Here is an 18380-nt window from a genome sequence, read left to right as displayed (position 1 = left end):
ACAAAAAGGCGGTCAGCTGGGCAAGTGCTGGGACCTGGCTGGTTACGGAGAGCTTCCAGCACCTGTTCCTCAACAGCCCAGGTCAGAGCTGCTACGATGCAGGGACTTGGCAGAATCGACACAGGGTCCTTGGAGGGGGTGTCATCCTTCTGGAATTGACGGGAGAGGGCGTCTGGCTTGGTGTTGCGTGATCCAGGCCGGTATGACAGAGTGAAATTAAACCTGGTGAAGAACAGGGCCCAGCGGGACTGCCTGGAGTTCAACCGTTTGGCCGTGCGGATGTACTCCAAGTTCTTATGATCGGTCCAAACGAGAAATGGAATGGTGGACCCCTCCAGCCAGTGACGCCACTCCTCCAAGGCAAGCTTCACAGCCAGCAGCTCACGGTTCCCTATGTCGTAATTGCACTCAGAGGGGGACAACCGACGTGAGAAAAAGGCACAGGGATGGAGCTTCCTATCCTCCGCAGCCCACTGAGAAATCACAGCACCAACTCCCACATCCGAGGCGTCCACCTCCACAATGAATTGCCGGTCCACATCAGGCATCTGGAGGATGGGAGCGGAGGTGAACCTCACCTTGAGGGTACTGAAGGCTTTGTCGGCTGCTGGGGTCCAGGTGAAGGGTTGCTTGGTGCTGGTTAGAGCAGTGAGAGGGGCAGCAACGGTACTGTAGTTCCGGATAAACTTTCTATAGAAGTTAGCAAACCCCAGAAACTGTTGCAGCTTCTTTCTGTTCTCCGGAACTGGCCATGAAGTGACTGCTGATACTTTGGCAGGATCCATTTGGATACTTCCCTCTGCCACTATGTACCCCAGGAAGGCCACTGTCTTGACGTGAAACTCACATTTCTCTGCCTTGGCGTAGAGGGAATTCTCCAGAAGACGGTGAAGGACTTGCTGGACATGGCGGGTGTGTTCAGACAGGTTTCTGGAGTAGATTAAGATGTCATCCAGGTAAACGAAGACAAACTTGTTTAACATGTCCCGCAGTACATCATTCACTAGAGCCTGGAACACAGCAGGAGCATTGGTGAGGCCAAAAGGCATAACCAGATACTCGTAGTGGCCTGTTGGTGTATTGAATGCGGTTTTCCATTCATCTCCCTCCCGGATCCGCACTAGGTGGTAAGCGTTTCTGAGATCCAACTTAGTAAAAACAGTGGCTCCCTGGAGCAACTCAAAAGCAGAGGTGAGCAGAGGCAGAGGGTAACGGTTTTTCACTGTGATGTCGTTGAGTCCCCTGTAGTCGATGCAGGGGCGAAGAGATCCGTCCTTCTTCCCCACAAAGAAGAAGCCAGCACCAGCAGGAGATGAAGATGAACGGATTAATCCTGCGGACAGAGAGCCATTGATGTAGTCCTCCATGGACTTTCTTTCAGGAGCAGACAACGAATAAAGACGGCCCTTTGGAGGGGCTGTTCCAGGGAGGAGGTCGATGGCACAGTCGTACGGTCGGTGAGGGGGCAGAGATGTGGCTCTTGCTTTGTTAAACACTTCTCTGAGACCATGGTAGCATTCTGGGACATTGGAGAGGTCAGGAGCGGAGTTAGTAGGTACTGGCCGAGGGGGTAGTGCGGCAGCAAGCAGGCAGGTTCGGTGGCAGTCCTCTCCCCACTCCCTGATCACCCCGGTCACCCAGTCGAGCTGAGGGTTGTGCCGGCGGAGCCATGGGTAACCCAGGATGAGGGGTTGGCCTGGAGAGGGGAGCAGGTGAAACTGGATAGTTTCTTGATGGTTTCCGGACAGACCCATCGAGACCGGGGCCGTGACATGAGTGACCGATCCGAGTAAGTGTCCGTCCAGTGCCCGGGCAGGAATAGGAGGTGTCAAACGGAGGTTCTCCAGTCCCAGTTGGCGTGCCAGCTTGATGTCCATTATGTTGGCTTCGGCGCCAGAATCCACCAGAGCAGCCAGGGTGTGAGTTGAGTCAGAGAGGCGGAGGTGAACTTGCAGCAGGGGTTTGCGGTCGGAGGACTGGATGGTCATTGAACTCAACCGGACTCCCCCTATGCCCGGTGAGCTTCGGCCCTTTAAAGGGCAGGTTACCACACGATGTCCATCACCTCCACAATAGAGGCAGAGGTTTGAGGTGAAGCGGCGCTGGCGCTCTGCAGGAGTGAGAGAGGCTCGCCCAATCTCCATAGGCTCAGACTGATCAAGCTGACCTGGGTGAGTGGCAGTAGATGACAGGAGCCCAGTCGGATCTCTCCGAATGCCGGTAGTAGGTGGACCTTGGCGCCCCCTCTCACGACGACGGGTCTGTATCCTTCTGTCGATCCTGACAGTCAGTGCGATGGCTTCATCAAGAGTGGAAGGCAGTTCATGGGAGACCAACTCGTCCTTGATATAGTCAGCCAAACTATGGAAGAACGCGTCCACCAACGATGGTGTGTTCCAAGAACTTCGTCTAGCCAGGGTTCGGAAGTCGATGGAATGGTCTGCGACTGTACGTCTGCCTTGTCGAATACTGAACAGTTCACGAGACGCCTCTGCGGTTGGTGAATCCAGGTCAAACACCTTCAGCATCTCCTCAGCAAACAGGTCGAAGGTTGCACATGCGGGGGTTTGACGTTCGAACTCTGCTGTTCCCCAGAGTCGAGCTCGGCCCGTCAGGTGAGTGATGGCATACCCAACTTTAGCCCCCTCCGTGGCGAAGGTCCTTGGCTGCAAGGAGAACTGAAGTCGGCAGCTAGTCAGGAATGGCCGGACCTGGGTTGAATCGCCGTTGAACCGCTCGGGGTTTCCAATCTTGGGTTCCGGAGCAGCGGCTGCAATGACCGGGGCAGGTAACTCGGGGGCAGGGCTGGTGGGCAGACTGGCTGGGGTAAGGTTGGTGAGGAGTTGAATGATCATGGCGAGTTGTTGTTGCTGCTGCTGGAACTGCTGCTCATGCTCGTCGGTTTCCATGTCGGGGGAAGTGTGCGCTGAGTCCATAATGGTCAGATCGTACTGTCACGGTTCAGACAGACGACCAGAGGACCACAATTGCGTCACACCAGAAAGTTTATTAAAACTTAAGGGAAAAGGGAAGTAGGGAGTGAGTGAAGGCTCCAGGGGTAACAGGGATCCCGTCCAATGTGCTGGGTCTGTGCCCCCCCCCAGTGGCAGCGATGCGTCCTATGAAGCCGGTGGTGGGTGGTCCAGAAGTCCTGGGGGGGGGGGAGACACAGACACAACAGGGCGGATGAAACAAGGCAGCAGTACAGTTCAAGGGAAATCCAAATACGTAGTAGCAAGGCAGAAGGCTGGTCAGAGTTACCGGGATCGAAGAGTAGTCAGGAGTCGTTATGGCAAAAAGCAGGTCTGGATCTCCTGGGGCAGAAGAGTATCCAAACATCAGGCAGGTCCGGGAACACAAAACCAGGGTGAGCCAGAAGCGCGAGCAAACAGGTTCCGGGTGTGAGCTTTGCAGACGATCTGACAAAGGAGAGCTGAAAGACAGGGCTTTAAATACTGGGAGAGGTAGTGGGTAATGCAGCGCAGCTGGCAGAGTAATTAGAGCAGAGCAGAGCAGGGACAGGTGGAGCTAGTTAGGCTGAGTAGAGAGAGTGGTGAGCAGAGTGGAAGAAAATTAAGGTGGTAACCCGGTGGAGTGAGAGGCTCATGACAGAGTCCCTTTAAATATTATGGATGAGTGCAGCAAACAGGTAGAGGACATGCTGTCATGTGTGGATGTTGTTTCCCATGTCATTGATGTTTGTTTGCATCTGTATGCTGTCATTTGTATGCATATGTTTCGTACAAAAAAAAAGACATTGGAAAACCCAAGGTCTTCTCTTCTGTAGAGTATTGTTCTGCTGAGAGAGAGACGGAGGCAGAGACAGACACACACAGACAGACAGACAGCGAGAGAGAGAGAGCAAGAGCGAGAGAGAGAGAGAGAGCGAGAACCAGATAGCAGATTCATACGTGAGTGAGGTTCCAACTGTTCAATTGGACCCAGAGTCCAAAAAGCCTCCAGGAATAGGCCAGGGCTGGCCTCGCTCTGGGGGGAAAATGTGATTTTCCAGTCGAGAGGGAGCAGCACATTTAGGAAATCAGCCTTCCTGGTGGAAGCGATGGATGAATGTGTGTGTGTGTGTGTGCGTATTCATCGTCCCTGATGGGAGACGTAGAAACAGAATGTTGAGAATATTAGAACAGACATGACTAACAGAGCTGGAAAACCACACCTCATCTACCTCACAAATGAGCGGGAGAGAGGGAAGGAGAGAGAGGGAAGGAGAGAGAGAGGGAGACGGCGCATAAAATAATCTATGAATTCACTAATGGGCAGGAGCCATATTCAGAGCTCCCATTGCTGCCTTAGAAAATGTTAAACATGCAATCTAATACAGAAACATCTTGAGGCTCACCCTCTTGATCATCTATTGTCACCTCTACGCTGAACTTACAGAAACATACTCCAGCATTGGCAGTGTTTTCTTTCCCAATATGCTGCAGAACTAAACATTTGACATGTTGTAATACTTGATATAAGTTTGTTATACTTGATATTACCTTGGTTAGGCACAAACTAACCAATGGAATAGTCTGAGGTGTGGCTGAACTATGAACTTAAAGAGGCAAAGATGGAATGTCTCCTGAGTGGCGCAGTGGTCTAAGGCACTGCATCGCAGTGCTAGCTGTGCCACTAGAGATCCTGGTTCGAATCCAGGCTCTGTCGTAGCCGGCCGAGACCCATGGGGCGGCGCGCAATTGGCCCAGCGTCGTCCAGGGTAGGGGAGGGAATGGCCGGCAGGGGTGTAGCTCAGTTGATAGAGCAGGGCGTTTGCAACGCCAGGGTTGTGGGTTCGATTCCCACAGGGGGTATGAAAAAAATAATAATAATGTAAGTCGCTCTGGATAAGAGTGTCTGTGGACTGTGGTTGTATATCACACAGAGAGAGACAGCCACTGTAGCCACATTAATTCAGATCACATCCCCACAATGCAAGATATGAATGTAATGTTTCTATAATGATGCCCCACACACACACACACACACACAGCTCTGGCAGCTCTAGCTTCATTATCTTTCTCACTCTAGAGGTAGCTATATATGCAAATGAATTGTGTTTTCTTTACACACAAATAAGACACGTCACACCCAATACAGGATACATATCTATCTATCTATCTATCTATCTATCTATCTATCTATCTATCTATCTATCTATCTATCTATCTATCTATCTATCTATCTATCTATCTATCTATCTATCTATCTATCTATCTATCTATCTATCTATCTATCTATCTATCTATCTATCTATCTATCTCTCACACACACACACACGTGTACACACTCAGAGAGAGTGTGAGAGAGGGTGGAGGTGGGGGGGAGAGAAGGAGATAGATGGAAAGATGGATGGAGGTGTGTGTGTGTGTGTGTGTGTGGTCCATTCATCATAGTGTGTGTGATGTGACAGCGGTCTGGTCTCTCAGCTGTCTGTGTCTGTGTCATTACATTCATAATGCCTGTTCCCTCCCACAACAGAGCATCCATCACACACACACACACGCACGCACGCACGCACGCACACACACACACACACACACACACACACACAGGAAAGGACTCATCCATCACTCTTCTCTCTTCTCCACTCACCACCTGTGTCAGTCCACCTACCTCTCATATCCTCCTCAGTGTGGATCAGAACCTCAAGCTGTTTTACACACACACACACACACAAGAGAGAGAAGGCTATCCATCAAACAGGCAATAAGTGGACCCTCGAGCTACAGGAGAGGGAGGAAGGACAGAGAGGAGGGAGAGAGAGATTAAGAGAAAGAAGGGAAGCAATTGGGGTGAAGTTAAGCAACCAGTTGCCTAGACTGTGACTGACTATTAGGGATGGGCATTTGACATTTTTTGACTGTACTCGAGTACTCGAATGAAAATGAAAATCTATTTTTAGAACACAAGTCCTGCACTGGAAATAAATATGTGCATTTATCTGTATGCCAACAGCACGCTACAATGCCTAATTTATCATAACCATTACAGATGACAAATTCTAATTGCTAAATTGCCCCATATATACTCAGTCAATAAAAAACAAGAGCCCTTTGAGAATCATTAATTTAAACTATAATGAGCTGAGTTACCTACTCGGATCTAGAGGCGTCACAGCTGCACTTTGCAGTGGCAAAATATGTTATGCGTGATTGCTGCTGCTGCTTGTCCCGCTCCGAGAATGTTTCTTTGTGTTTGGTAAGCATATGATTTGTCATGGAGCTAGTTGTAATTTCTGATCGGCATCAGACACATTGTGTGCTTCAGTTGCACTTCTCCACTTGGATGAGAATTCACAAACTTCTATCAGCAGACAGTGCTCTGACTGATGTGTAGCTACTTTTCTCAGTGTAGCCTCCTTTTCTCTGGTAAAATGCAAGATTAACTTCAAGCAAAACATTAGATAAGGAAATGTAGCTGGCTACATTATTTCTATTATAACCATTAGAAATATGATGGCCATGCATTGTTTTAGCAAATAATGACCATGCTTTTTAATTGTAAGCCCATTTACTTGTGTGGCTGCTAGCCAAATAGCGTTGCACTTCTGTTGTGATCTGATGACAATGAAGCTTTTTCTGAAGAATGTGTTGCATGAATGTATTTTCTGTAAGTGAAAACTATAGTTGCACGCCCCTGATCACTCTATTGAAGCAAAAAACAACACTGACCTTCTAATCAAAACGCAGGTGAAATGGTTTAAAACACAGTTTCTTGATGTTCTGCGATTTGAAAATGCAGATTTCTGAACTCTAAAGGTGTCAGCATGCTTCAGTTCGGCTGGCGCCCAGCCGAACTCGGCTAGCCGAACCGAACGAGTGGTTGCATACTCCCTTAAAAGACCTTCGCTTGAAAAACATGAAAAAAGTGGCAATAGTACTGTTTGTCCATTTTGAGAATCCGTAGCCAGTATACACTTCCTCAAACTAGTCAGAATTAATCTAAGATAACTCAAGAAATCTGTCATAAATGTTGATGTTTTTGCCGATAAGATCTTAGTCACGCAATTTTACATCTAACTAAGATGTTTTTAAGTATTATTCAATGAAAGAGTTTGCATGAAAACGAGTCGTCTCTTGTTGAATGACCGACAAAGGGGCGTAGACTTCAGCTCCGACTTTCGGCTTGCCTCCAGAAAAACATGTGTTTACCCAAACAGCCGAAAAACCCCTCACTGAAGTCCAAAACAAACAAAAAAACTTCACAAAATGTCATCATAATATGTGCACAAACTCGAAACAGCATCCGTGTCTAGCGCCTTGTCGTATTTGAAAAAATGTGGATCTCTGGTTAAAGATTGATTTTTGACATTCATTAGAGTACTCAAGTACTCGATTACTCATGCACTTCCCTAATGATTATAATGACATAGATTGTGAATGATATGACCAATATGTTGTTCTTTTCATCTGGTTAGCCTCTTCCCTGGTGGTGTGGATGACTCAGCTCAGTCAGGGTTGGGATAACCTCTCTGATAGCTCTATTTATACACACACACACACACACACACAGTATTGTATAACTAACCTTGTGGGGACACACAATTCAGTCCCATTCAAAATCCTAATGTTACATAACCCTAACAAAATGTCCCCACAAGTATAGTTAAACACGTCCGCGCTGGCGTTCCTGTGTCTCCTGGGGTAAAGTGAAGAATGGTTGAATTAGTTAGTCAGGACTAAATGCTAGCCCTTTGACACAGTCAGTTATTGCTTTGGGCGGTGAGATGGTGTAATATTTGCCCATGTCTTCAGTGTGAGAGGGATGGAAGAGGGAGAGGGATGGAGAGTGGGCGTGTGTCTGCATGTTAATGAATCTCCTGTCTGAGGAACCAGTCTGCAGCTTTATCTCTCTATAGAGGCATTTTCATCTGGAACTGTTTTGTCAAGATCTGTTTTTGCGTTAGCCAACTCCTATGTTTGTTCGTTTTAATGCCAATGTCATGTTTGGCATGACAAGGAGTTGGCATTTGTGTGAAAGAAAGATGGATGGAGAAGAGAGAGATCTGTGCGGGTCTGTGTGTCTAATCCTTGTGTAAGAGTGTGTGCATATTGGTGTATCTGTGAATCGTTGACACAGTTCAGTGCTCTGCTTAGCTTAGTTCTCTTACACTGCACCCCTCTGTCTCGCATGCTCATGAATATAACACACACACACACGCACACACACCCCTCCTGTTTTCAGATCATTCATCTCTCCTCATGAATGTGTTTAGTTAAATATGACAGCTCAGACTGGGTTCAACTATGTTCTGCCACCTCTGGTCTCTTGGCCCTACCACCCCTATGGGAGGGCAGCTCCCACTCATCCCAGTCCAAGCTCTTCTCTGTCCTGGCACCCCAATGGTGGAACCAGCTTCCCTCTGAATTTAGGACAGCAGAGTCCCTGCCCATCTTCCGATAGCACCTGAACATCTACCTCTTCAAACAGTATCTTAAAAAATCCTACAGCACCCCCCGTCGCACCACTTCCACTTCCTTTTTTCCCCCCTTACTAGCTTTGACTTTGCTGATAGCTACTTTATTGAAGAAAATGTACTTACTATGACTGTGATATGTGGATGTCCCACCTAGCTAGTTTAAGATGAATGCACTAACTGTAAATTGCTCTGGATAAGACTAAAACATGTAAATGTAAAAATGTAATGTTTCTACATTACTCTTTTCACACTATTAATCCATTTGTTGGTGGCATTGTGAATTGTAATCTTAATCCAACATCAATCTGTTTTGTGTGTGTGTGTGTGTGTGTGTGTGTGTAGCCACCATCGTGCTGAATGAGTTGAACTGGACGGAGGCGCTGGAGGATGTGTTTAAGAAGAACAGAGAGGATGACCCTACTCTGCTCTGGCAGGTGTTTGGTAGTGCTACTGGACTGGCCCGATACTACCCAGGTAACAAACACACACACACACACACACACACACACACACACACACACACACACACACACACACACACACACATACACACATTGAGGCTATATTATCATTGTTAAGTTACTGTGTCCCTGTAGCTTACTGTATCCTAGTTTCTACTAGTTTGTTTATACTGTAAGCATATAAACAGAGTCACAATTCTTCCATGGTTTCTATATTTAATATAAAGCCTTTACATAAAGCATTAATCTAGATAGGCGCTAGACTGTATGCATTAAAAAGGAAGTCTATGATAGTGGTTGTAGTCACTGGTTGTTTCTGAACTCTACTTCATACTGTAGCAGGTGGGTGTATCATATAGGCGTTATGAAACAACAACCATCTTTGTTAGACTTAATCAAAGAGTCACATTGTCACAAATGCATACATTTCATACTATTCTACTTTACTATTTGTTCCATGGTTTCAGTGTTAAATAGGGTATTTAAGTATATATCAGTTTGGATAGTAAACTGTTTATTGTAGGGATTCTAACCCAGTTCCACAGTACAGTATTGTTGTTAACCCAGACTCTGTGTCCTCTCCAGCCTCTCCATGGATGGATGCTCGGAAGACCCCCAGTAAGATTGACCTGTACGACGTACGCAGGAGACCCTGGTGAGAAACCGCTCTCTCTCTCACATGCATTCATGCACACCAGAAAACAGATTCTCTATGCAAAATAAATATGTATAAGAGTTCATAACCATTGTATGCACTGTGAGTATGTGTATAACCTCTGTGTGTATGTGCTGTGTGAAGGTACATTCAGGGAGCTGCCTCACCCAAGGATATGTTGATCCTAGTGGACGCGTGAGTCACAACACACACTTCACTATTACACTACCGCACAGTAACACTATACCCTACTATCTAAACATAGTACAGTATACCAGAGTATTGTACCTCCCTGTTGTCTGGTCTGACCATAATTCTTATTCTGTGGTTTGAATGTAACTGTGTAAATGTCTCTATAGGAGTGGCAGTGTGTCTGGTCTGACTCTGAAGCTGATCAGGACCTCTGTCGGTGAGATGCTAGAGACTCTGTCTGATGATGACTATGTCAACGTGGTCTATGTAAGTAAATATACATTAATTAATTGAGAGAGAGAGAGAGAGAGAGAGAGAGAGAGAGAGAGAGAGAGAGAGAGAGAGAGAGAGAGAGAGAGAGAGAGAGAGAGAGAGAGAGAGAGAGGGGGTGGTTGAGAAGTAATGAAATATGGATTTCTCCAGTGTTGGCCTCTCTCTTTAAAACAGGCCAGTAATGAAATGCCCTCTGCTCAATTTGGGGAGTGGGATCACAACTACCCTGTACACCCAGGACCACTCAGTGTGTGTGTGTGTTAAACCCCCCACTACACCAGCCCCAGAGAACTACGTGAAATACTTATCCATCACTCTCTTTCCTCTCTCTCTTTATCTCTCAAAGATGAACTCAGATTACAATCAACTAGAACCAATTGAGAACAATATAACCCTGGTTGAACCCAATGGTTGGCAACAACACTAATATGTTAATGCCACATGTTTAACAACACGAATGCACCATGTCTACAGTAAGGCATTCTACAGTTGTGTAGAATGCCTTACACTGAGAAACCAGTTTCAGTCTCCAACACTGTGGTGATGTAAGACTGGAATATTGTCTATTGGTTTATTTGGATCCCCATTAACTTTTGCAGAAGCATCAGCTATTCTTCCTGGGGTCCACAAAAAACCCACAACATGACAAGTAACAAAGCAATGATACACTGATAGACAAGAACAGTCACACACATTTTTAATACAAAGATATACAAACAATACAACTAAAAAATAATACAAACAATACAACTAAAAACGAATGTGTGTGTTACAGTGTGTCTATGTGTCCCCTCACAGTCCCCGCCGTTCAATGATATGTTTCCATTATCTGTTATTGGATTACTTTAAATCAACTGGTACAGATGGTGTCCCCCTAGTACCACATCATGAGCATAAGCGCGTACACACACACACACAAACACACCATCCTCCTGTCCTGTGGGTATTGTAACCTGACACTAATTAATTCATCTCTAATATTACCAATAAATCCTTGTTCATTAACAGCAGCCTAGGGACTAAACTGACATTTGGACACACACACATCCCTAATGTTATTGGGATGTCAGACAAATACAGATATCTTTGTCTTAGTGTGTGTGTCCAGCTCTTTTCTCTTGCCAGTTCAGTGTTGCTAGCTAGCCAGTTGCAGCTAGGCGGTCCTGTGGTCTAAGTGAACAGGGAGGCTGTATAGAGCCTCTGCTGGGATTAGGGACTAGAGATTAGCTGTCTGCTCAGTGTCATCTGTAATCCAACCCCAACCCATCTCTCTCTCTCTCTCTCTCTCTCTCTCTCTCTCTCTCTCTCTCTCTCTCTCTCTCTCTCTCTCTCTCTCTCTCTCTCTCTCTCTCTCTCTCTCTCTCTCTCTCTCTCTCTCTCTCTCTCTCTCTCTCTCTCCCTCTCTCTCTCTCACTCACACACACACACACACACACACACTGGGGCTCAGCTAATAAGATGACAGGGGAACAAGGGAATTACATACAAACACACTGAAACGCATTCATAATGGACATACAATAATATACAGTGTAGATACACTACCGTTCAAAAGTTTGGGGTCACTTAGAAATGTCTTTGTTTTCGAAAGAAAAGCAATTTTTTTGTCCATTAAAATAACATAAAATGTATCAGAAATACAGTGTAGACATTGTTAATGTTGTAAATGGCTATTGTAGCTGGAATCGGCAGATTTTTTATGGAATATCTACAAAGGCGTACAGAGGCCCATTATCAGCAACCATCTGTCCTGTGTTCCAATGGCACGTTATGTTTGCTAATCCAAGTTTATCATTTTAAAAGGCTAATTGATCATTAGAAAACCATTTCGCAATTATGTTAACACAGCTGAAAACTGTTGTGTTGATTAAAGTGGCAATAAAACTGGCCTTCTTGAGACTAGTTGAGTATCTGGAGCATCAGCAATTGTGGGTTCGATTACAGAAATGAAGGCAATTCCATGCGAGAAATTGCCAAGAAACTGAAGATCTCGTACAACACTGTGTACTACTCCCTTCACAGAACAGCGCAAACTGGCTCTAACCAGAATAGAAAGAGGAGTGGGAGGCCCCGGTGCACAACTGAGCAAGAGGACAAATACATTAGAGTGTCTAATTTGAGAAACAGAAGCCTCATTGGTCCTCAACTGGCAGCTTCATTAAATAGTACCCACAAAACACCAGTCTCAATGTCAACAGTGAAGAGGCGACTCTGGGATGCTGACCTAGGCAGAGTTGCAAAGAAAAAGCCATATCTCAAACTGGCCAATAAAAAGATTAAGACGGGCAGTCTGAGATATGGCTTTTTCTTTGCAACTCTGCCTAGAAGATCAGCATCCCGGAGTCGCCTCTTCACTGTTGACGTTGAGACTGGTGTTTTGCGGGTACTATTTAATGAAGCTGCCAGTTGAGGATCTGTGAGGCACCTGTTTCTCAAACTAGACACTCTAATGTATTTGTCCTCTTGCTCAGTTGTGCTCATTGTAGAATAATAGTGAAGACATCAAAACTATGAAATAACACATATGGAATCATGTAGTAACCAACACAGTGTTATATATATTTGAGATTCTTCAAATAGCCACCATTTGCCTTGATGACAGCTTTGCACTCCATTGGCATTATCTCAACCAGCTTCACCTAGAATGATTTTCTAACAGTCTTGAAGGAGTTCCCACATATGCTGAGCACTTGTTGACTGTTTTTCCTTCACTCTGCCATCCGACTCATCCCAAACCATCTCAATTGGGTTGAGGTCGGGGGATTGTGGAGGCCAATTTATCTGATGCAGCACTCTGTCACTCTCCTTCTTGGTAAAATAGCCCTTACACAGCCTGGAGGTGTGTTGGCTCATTGTCCTGTTGAAAAACAAATGATAGTCCCACTAAGCCCAAACCAGATGGGACGGCTTATCGCTGCAGAATGCTGTGGTAGCCATGCTGGTTAAGTGTGCCTTGAATTCTAAATAAATCACAGACAGTGTCACCAGCAAAGCACCCCCACACCATAACACCTCCTCCTCCATGCTTTACGGTGGGAACCTCACATGCGGAGATCATCCATTCACCCACACCGCATCTCACAAAGACATGGCGGTTGGAACCAAAAATCTCATATTATGACTCCAGACTAAAGGACACATTTCCACCGGTCTAATGTCCATTGCTCGTGTTTCTTGGCCCAAGCAAGTCTCTTCTTCTTATTGGTGTCCTTTAGTAGTGGTTTCTTTGCAGTAATTCGACCATAAAATCCTGATTCACACAGTCCCCTCTGAACAGTTGATGCTGAGATATGTCTTTGACATGAACTCTGTGAAGCATTTATTTGGGCTGCAATTTCTGAGGCTGGTAACTCTAATGAACGTATCCTCTGCAGCAGAGGTAACTCTGGGTCTTCCATTCCTGTGGCGTTCCTCATGAGAGCCAGTTTCATCATAGCGCTTGATGGATTTTGTGACTGCAAGAAACTTTCAAAGTCTGTGAAATGTTCCATATTGACTGACCTTCATGTCTTAAAGTAATGATGGACTGTCGTTTCTCTTTGCTAATTTGAGCTGTTCTTGCCCTAATATGGATTTTGTCTTTTAACGAATAGGGCTATCTTCTGTATAACCCCCTTACCTTGTCAGAACACAACTGATTGGCTCAAACGCATTAAGAAGGAAAGAAATTCCACAAATTAACTTTTAAGAAGGCACACCTGTTAATTGAAATGTATTCCAGGTGACTACCTCATGAAGCTGGTTGAGAGAATGCCAAGAGTGTGCAAAGCTGTCATCAAGGCAAAGGGTGACTATTTGAAGAATCTCAAAAAATATATATATTTTGATCTGTTTAACACGTTTTTGGTTACTACATGATTCTATATGTGTTATTTCATAGTTTTGATGTCTTCACTATTATTCTACAATGTAGAAAATAGTTGTTGTTTTTTTAATTAAAAAAACTGGAATGATTAGGTGTTTCCAAACTTTTGACTGGTACTGTATATATATTTGCATTTTTGTCATTTAGCAGACGCTCCCTTGGAGTGCCAGATGGGCGGGTTTGCACTTCCATTGGTTCCATTCTGCCACGCAAGCTCAATCAAGCGCAGCTAAAGTCTGGGATATACTACCCCTTGAAATGTTTTCATCTACATGAATACTCAGCATGCCCACCAAATTGTCGGATGCACTGGATTAGGCTATGAAGTATCGCCTAGCATGAATTAATTAGACCCATATGGAAGATAAATATTGTCTCATTTACACACCTCCTCTCTCTCATCCTCTCCCTTTCTCCTTTCTTCCTCTTACTTTTTCTTTCTCTTCCTCCCACCCTTCTTCTCACCCTCCTCTCCTCTCCTTTTAATAGATTTGGTGATAAAAGATCACATTATAGTTTGTGTGTGTGTGTATCCATGCTGTCTCCTAAGCTCAGTCTTCATGTCAGGCAAGCGAAGCCATGAAATTGCCTTCCAGTCTAAGTGGTGGCTCTGTCACTCAGTTAGAAACATCAAAGTTGTCACACGGATGCAGATAAACACACACACACACACACACACGCACACACTCACTCACACACACACAAACTCACACACACACATTCACGCACATGCCCAGTCAGATTCTGCTAGTCTCCATGGATGCATGTATCTGCTGTCCCCATTGGCTGATTAACAGAGGCACATTGATTGGTTCAGATTGATGGGTTGCAGCACTGTTTAGAAAGACAATACAGCCAACAGTTAATGGCTATTATCTCTGCATCATATTATTACTATGATCAAAACAGTGATAGTGTTTTGGTGTGTGTCAGTAAGTCTGACTTATATCTGTAACAGGTACAATACATCTGCTCAGGTCTCAGAGCACTCAATCTGGAGCATCTGTTGACTTGGATGCCAAGGCCGGTGTGTGTGTGTCTGTGTGTGTGTGCGCACATGTGTGTGTGGTATTTCCACTCTAATGAGAGTGTGCTAGAAGAGGGAGTCTTGTTTCCATGGTACCAGATCATAAAGCTGAGAGGATGCAGAGTACTTTGCAACACTTGATGAATGTGTCTGTTTACCACTGCATGATAGTAGTCATGGCAAGATGTGTGTGTGTGTGTATGTGTGTGTGTGTGTGTGTGTGTGTGTGTGTGTGTGTGTGTGTGTGTGTGTTTGTGTGTGTGCGTAAATGTCTAACCTCTATATGTCTCCCTCTACCAGTTCAACACCAGGGTGAATAACACAGCGTGTTTTGACCACCTGGTCCAGGCCAACGTGAGGAATAAGAAGATCTTGAAGGATGCTGTTCAGAACATCTCTGCTAAAGGCATCACCAACTATACCAAGGGATTTGAGTTTGCCTTCGAACAGCTCTATGCAGTAAGAGGCCCTATGCTCTGTTTAGAAGTATAACACAGTTGTTACAACATGTGTATAATGACAACCCAGCGGATTTACGTTGAAGTTTCAGGAACATACTTCATGTAAAATATACAGTGTCAACTGTGAGCTCTGCTCTTTCTGTTATGATAGATTATGATCAGACACTGGCCTCTGTTGGTTATAGCGGGTATCTCTCTACTTTCTAACCCAGTGACCAACAACCTCCTGGGTGTGTAGGATTTTACTCCAGTCTTTTACAACCCTGATTTTAGTCATCAGCTGCTCAGTAGTACCTTCCTAAGCACAATCAGGTATGTTAGGATTGGCAACCCGTGATTTCTCTGTGCAGACTAACATCACTAGAGCCAACTGTAACAAGATCATCATGCTGTTCACTGATGGAGGAGAGGAGAGAGCGTCGGCCATACTGCAGAAATACAACGCTGACAAGAAGGTACTGTGAACACACACTACAATGTATAATCCACTGAGTCGGTGACCCTCATAGTAGTAAATATGAAAGCAGGTCTGAATGATGAAGGGAAACAGAGTGATGGGTTGGTTGGATATTGAGGAAGTATTCTGTGTGCTGATCCTATGGTTTATACAGGTGGAGGCCAGATGATCATTACACTAACCCACGCACGCGCAGACACACACACACAGATCAGTCTCAGTTACTGTCAGTCATCCCCTGTAGCAGATATGAAGTGTGTGATGACAACTCTGCCAAAGCTAAAGCTGCTCTCTCTGCTCAGCACATGAAATGAGACTGAGAGGATCACACACCTTACGGTTCAATGTAGATGTGTCTTTAACCGATTCACATGTCTCTGTGTTCTAGGTGCGAATCTTCACGTTCTCAGTGGGTCAACACAACTATGATAAAGGTCCAGTCCAGTGGATGGCCTGCGCTAATAAAGGTAGGATACAATGTTGTTGTTGTTTGTTTGTACTAAATATTAAGCACTGGTAGTGCTGTGTATCATTTGAGTTTCCATGTTGGGTCTGCTTATGTAGATAGCTAAGGTCCTGATCTTAGTCCTTTGTCTGTTTCTCCCAGGATACTTCTATGAGATTCCCTCTATTGGAGCAATACGCATCAACACTCAGGTGATAATAAGCATTCTGCATGAACGTGTGTGTGTGTGTTTCATTTAGTTCCAGACATGTATGTGGTTTACTTTGTCTTAAAGGTGTGTATTCGGCGGCACGTAGCCTAGCGGTTAAGAGTGTTGGGCCAGTAACCGAAAGCCGACTAGGTGAAAAATCTGTCAATGTGCCCTTGAGCAAGCCACTTAACCCTAATTGCTCCTGTAAGTCGCTCTGGATAAGAGTGTATGCTAAATGACTAAAATGTATTCAAAAGAGTGTATGTGTGTGTTCTAGGAGTACCTGGATGTCCTGGGCAGACCCATGGTTCTAGCTGACCAGCTCGCTAAGCAGGTCCAGTGGACTAATGTCTACCTCGACGCTCTGGTATGACATCACTTCCTCCTATCCCACAATGCACCCCACCAAAATCTACCTCCACAATGGAGGTTTCTGAAACCCAACAGCGATTACTTTAATTTAGCTTTCGTTGTCTGTGTGTGTTAGGAGCTAGGTCTGGTCATCACAGGAACCCTACCTGTCTTCAACAAGACCAAGTATAAAGATGATTTGGGTATAGAGGTAATCCTCACACGCAAGCAGGCACACAAACACACAATTCTTTCTTCAAATAATCCCATCCCAGCATTAGACACCAATAGCCTCTAAGTCAACATAACTCTTACTGTTCAATTTTAAATTAAAATGTTGAACTTCCTGCATCTTTCCCTCTCTGTCAGATTCAGAACCAGTTGATCCTAGGGGTGATGGGGATTGACGTGTCACTAGATGACATCAAGAAGCTCACGCCGCGCTTCACTGTGAGTGACACACACACTAACACACCATAACACTCCTTATTTTCCTAATTCAGTCTCAGTGTTAAGTCCTTTTCACACCAACTGCATTTCGGTCTTTTCATCCGAATTCCCAAAAAATACAGATTCTGATTTTGACACACTAAACCATTCACAACAAGTCCGATGCACTTTTCCCTCCAGACAGGCTCTGCCAATTTTAGGAAACTTTCTGAATGGACATAGAGAATTAGCGAACTCATAAACGCACACCCACCCACTTAAAAGGACCCATCAATCAAAGCCGCCTGCAACGTATCTCACTCAAAAACATAAGCAAATCACATTTCCTCTTTCCCAAAAACGTAAACCTTGCCTTAGATTCAAATCCTTTCTGTAGGATATCAAAACTAGCCTCCATTATAGGATAATGCTAAATCAATGTAGCTTATCATATAAATTGATGAGGAATGTTTTAAGGGGGAGATATAGACAGCTGTGATATCGGCTATATGAAGATGAAATTGACAACCATTAGAAAATAGAAGCACACGCACGCAACCTGTCTATAGCCTAATGATCAGCCGTTGATCAACTTTAGTGAAGCAATGGGTGGTTATGTTGACACTACATTTTAATTTGAGTGCTTTATCTAAATTTGTACAACCACTTATTGATAAGGCGGAGAGTTTTTTGTCTCTTCCTTTTAGGGTTGCCTATAGCACAGGTGGTTGCCTAGATTCCCTTTAGCAGGCCTATTATATATAGCTATATTAACTTCTAACTTACACATCTCTCCGTATACTTCACTGTACCCTTCTTGAGCAATTCACGCATCTCTGCTGGCAACTCCACTGGTTTATCACTTCCCCCTCATAGCTCTTAAAAGAGCAGCAATATATAGTACCAGTCAAAAGTTTGGACACACCTACTCATTCAAGGGTTTTTCTTTATTTTTATATTTTTTACATTGTAGAATTGTAGTGAAGACATCAAAACTATGAAATAACACATATGGAATCATGTAGTAACCAAGAAAATGTTAAACAAATCAAAATATATTTTATATTTGAGATTCATCAAATAGCCACCCTTTGCCTTGATGCCAGCTTTGCACACTCTTGGCATTCTCTC

The 18380-nt window shown here is 44.7% G+C and overlaps 1 protein-coding gene across 1 annotated transcript in view; it reads left to right on the top strand.

The window, feature by feature from the left end:
* Nucleotides 1-18380, top strand: part of LOC311135495 (voltage-dependent calcium channel subunit alpha-2/delta-1-like) — a gene marked incomplete at both ends in the record, with an annotated part of 111145 nt that overhangs the window by 54378 nt on the left and 38387 nt on the right. The window contains 11 exons of the mRNA XM_084169492.1: nt 8765-8896; nt 9469-9538; nt 9683-9733; nt 9898-9997; nt 15196-15354; nt 15707-15811; nt 16202-16280; nt 16421-16470; nt 16747-16836; nt 16957-17031; nt 17190-17270. Of these exons, the coding sequence (XP_084025618.1) occupies nt 8765-8896; nt 9469-9538; nt 9683-9733; nt 9898-9997; nt 15196-15354; nt 15707-15811; nt 16202-16280; nt 16421-16470; nt 16747-16836; nt 16957-17031; nt 17190-17270 (992 nt within the window). The remainder of the gene's footprint in view (nt 1-8764; nt 8897-9468; nt 9539-9682; nt 9734-9897; nt 9998-15195; nt 15355-15706; nt 15812-16201; nt 16281-16420; nt 16471-16746; nt 16837-16956; nt 17032-17189; nt 17271-18380) is intronic.

Source organism: Coregonus lavaretus (genome assembly GCF_964263955.1).
Source record: "Coregonus lavaretus genome assembly, chromosome: 9".
NCBI lineage: Eukaryota > Metazoa > Chordata > Actinopteri > Salmoniformes > Salmonidae > Coregonus > Coregonus lavaretus.
This window is presented reverse-complemented; position numbering and strand designations above follow the sequence as displayed.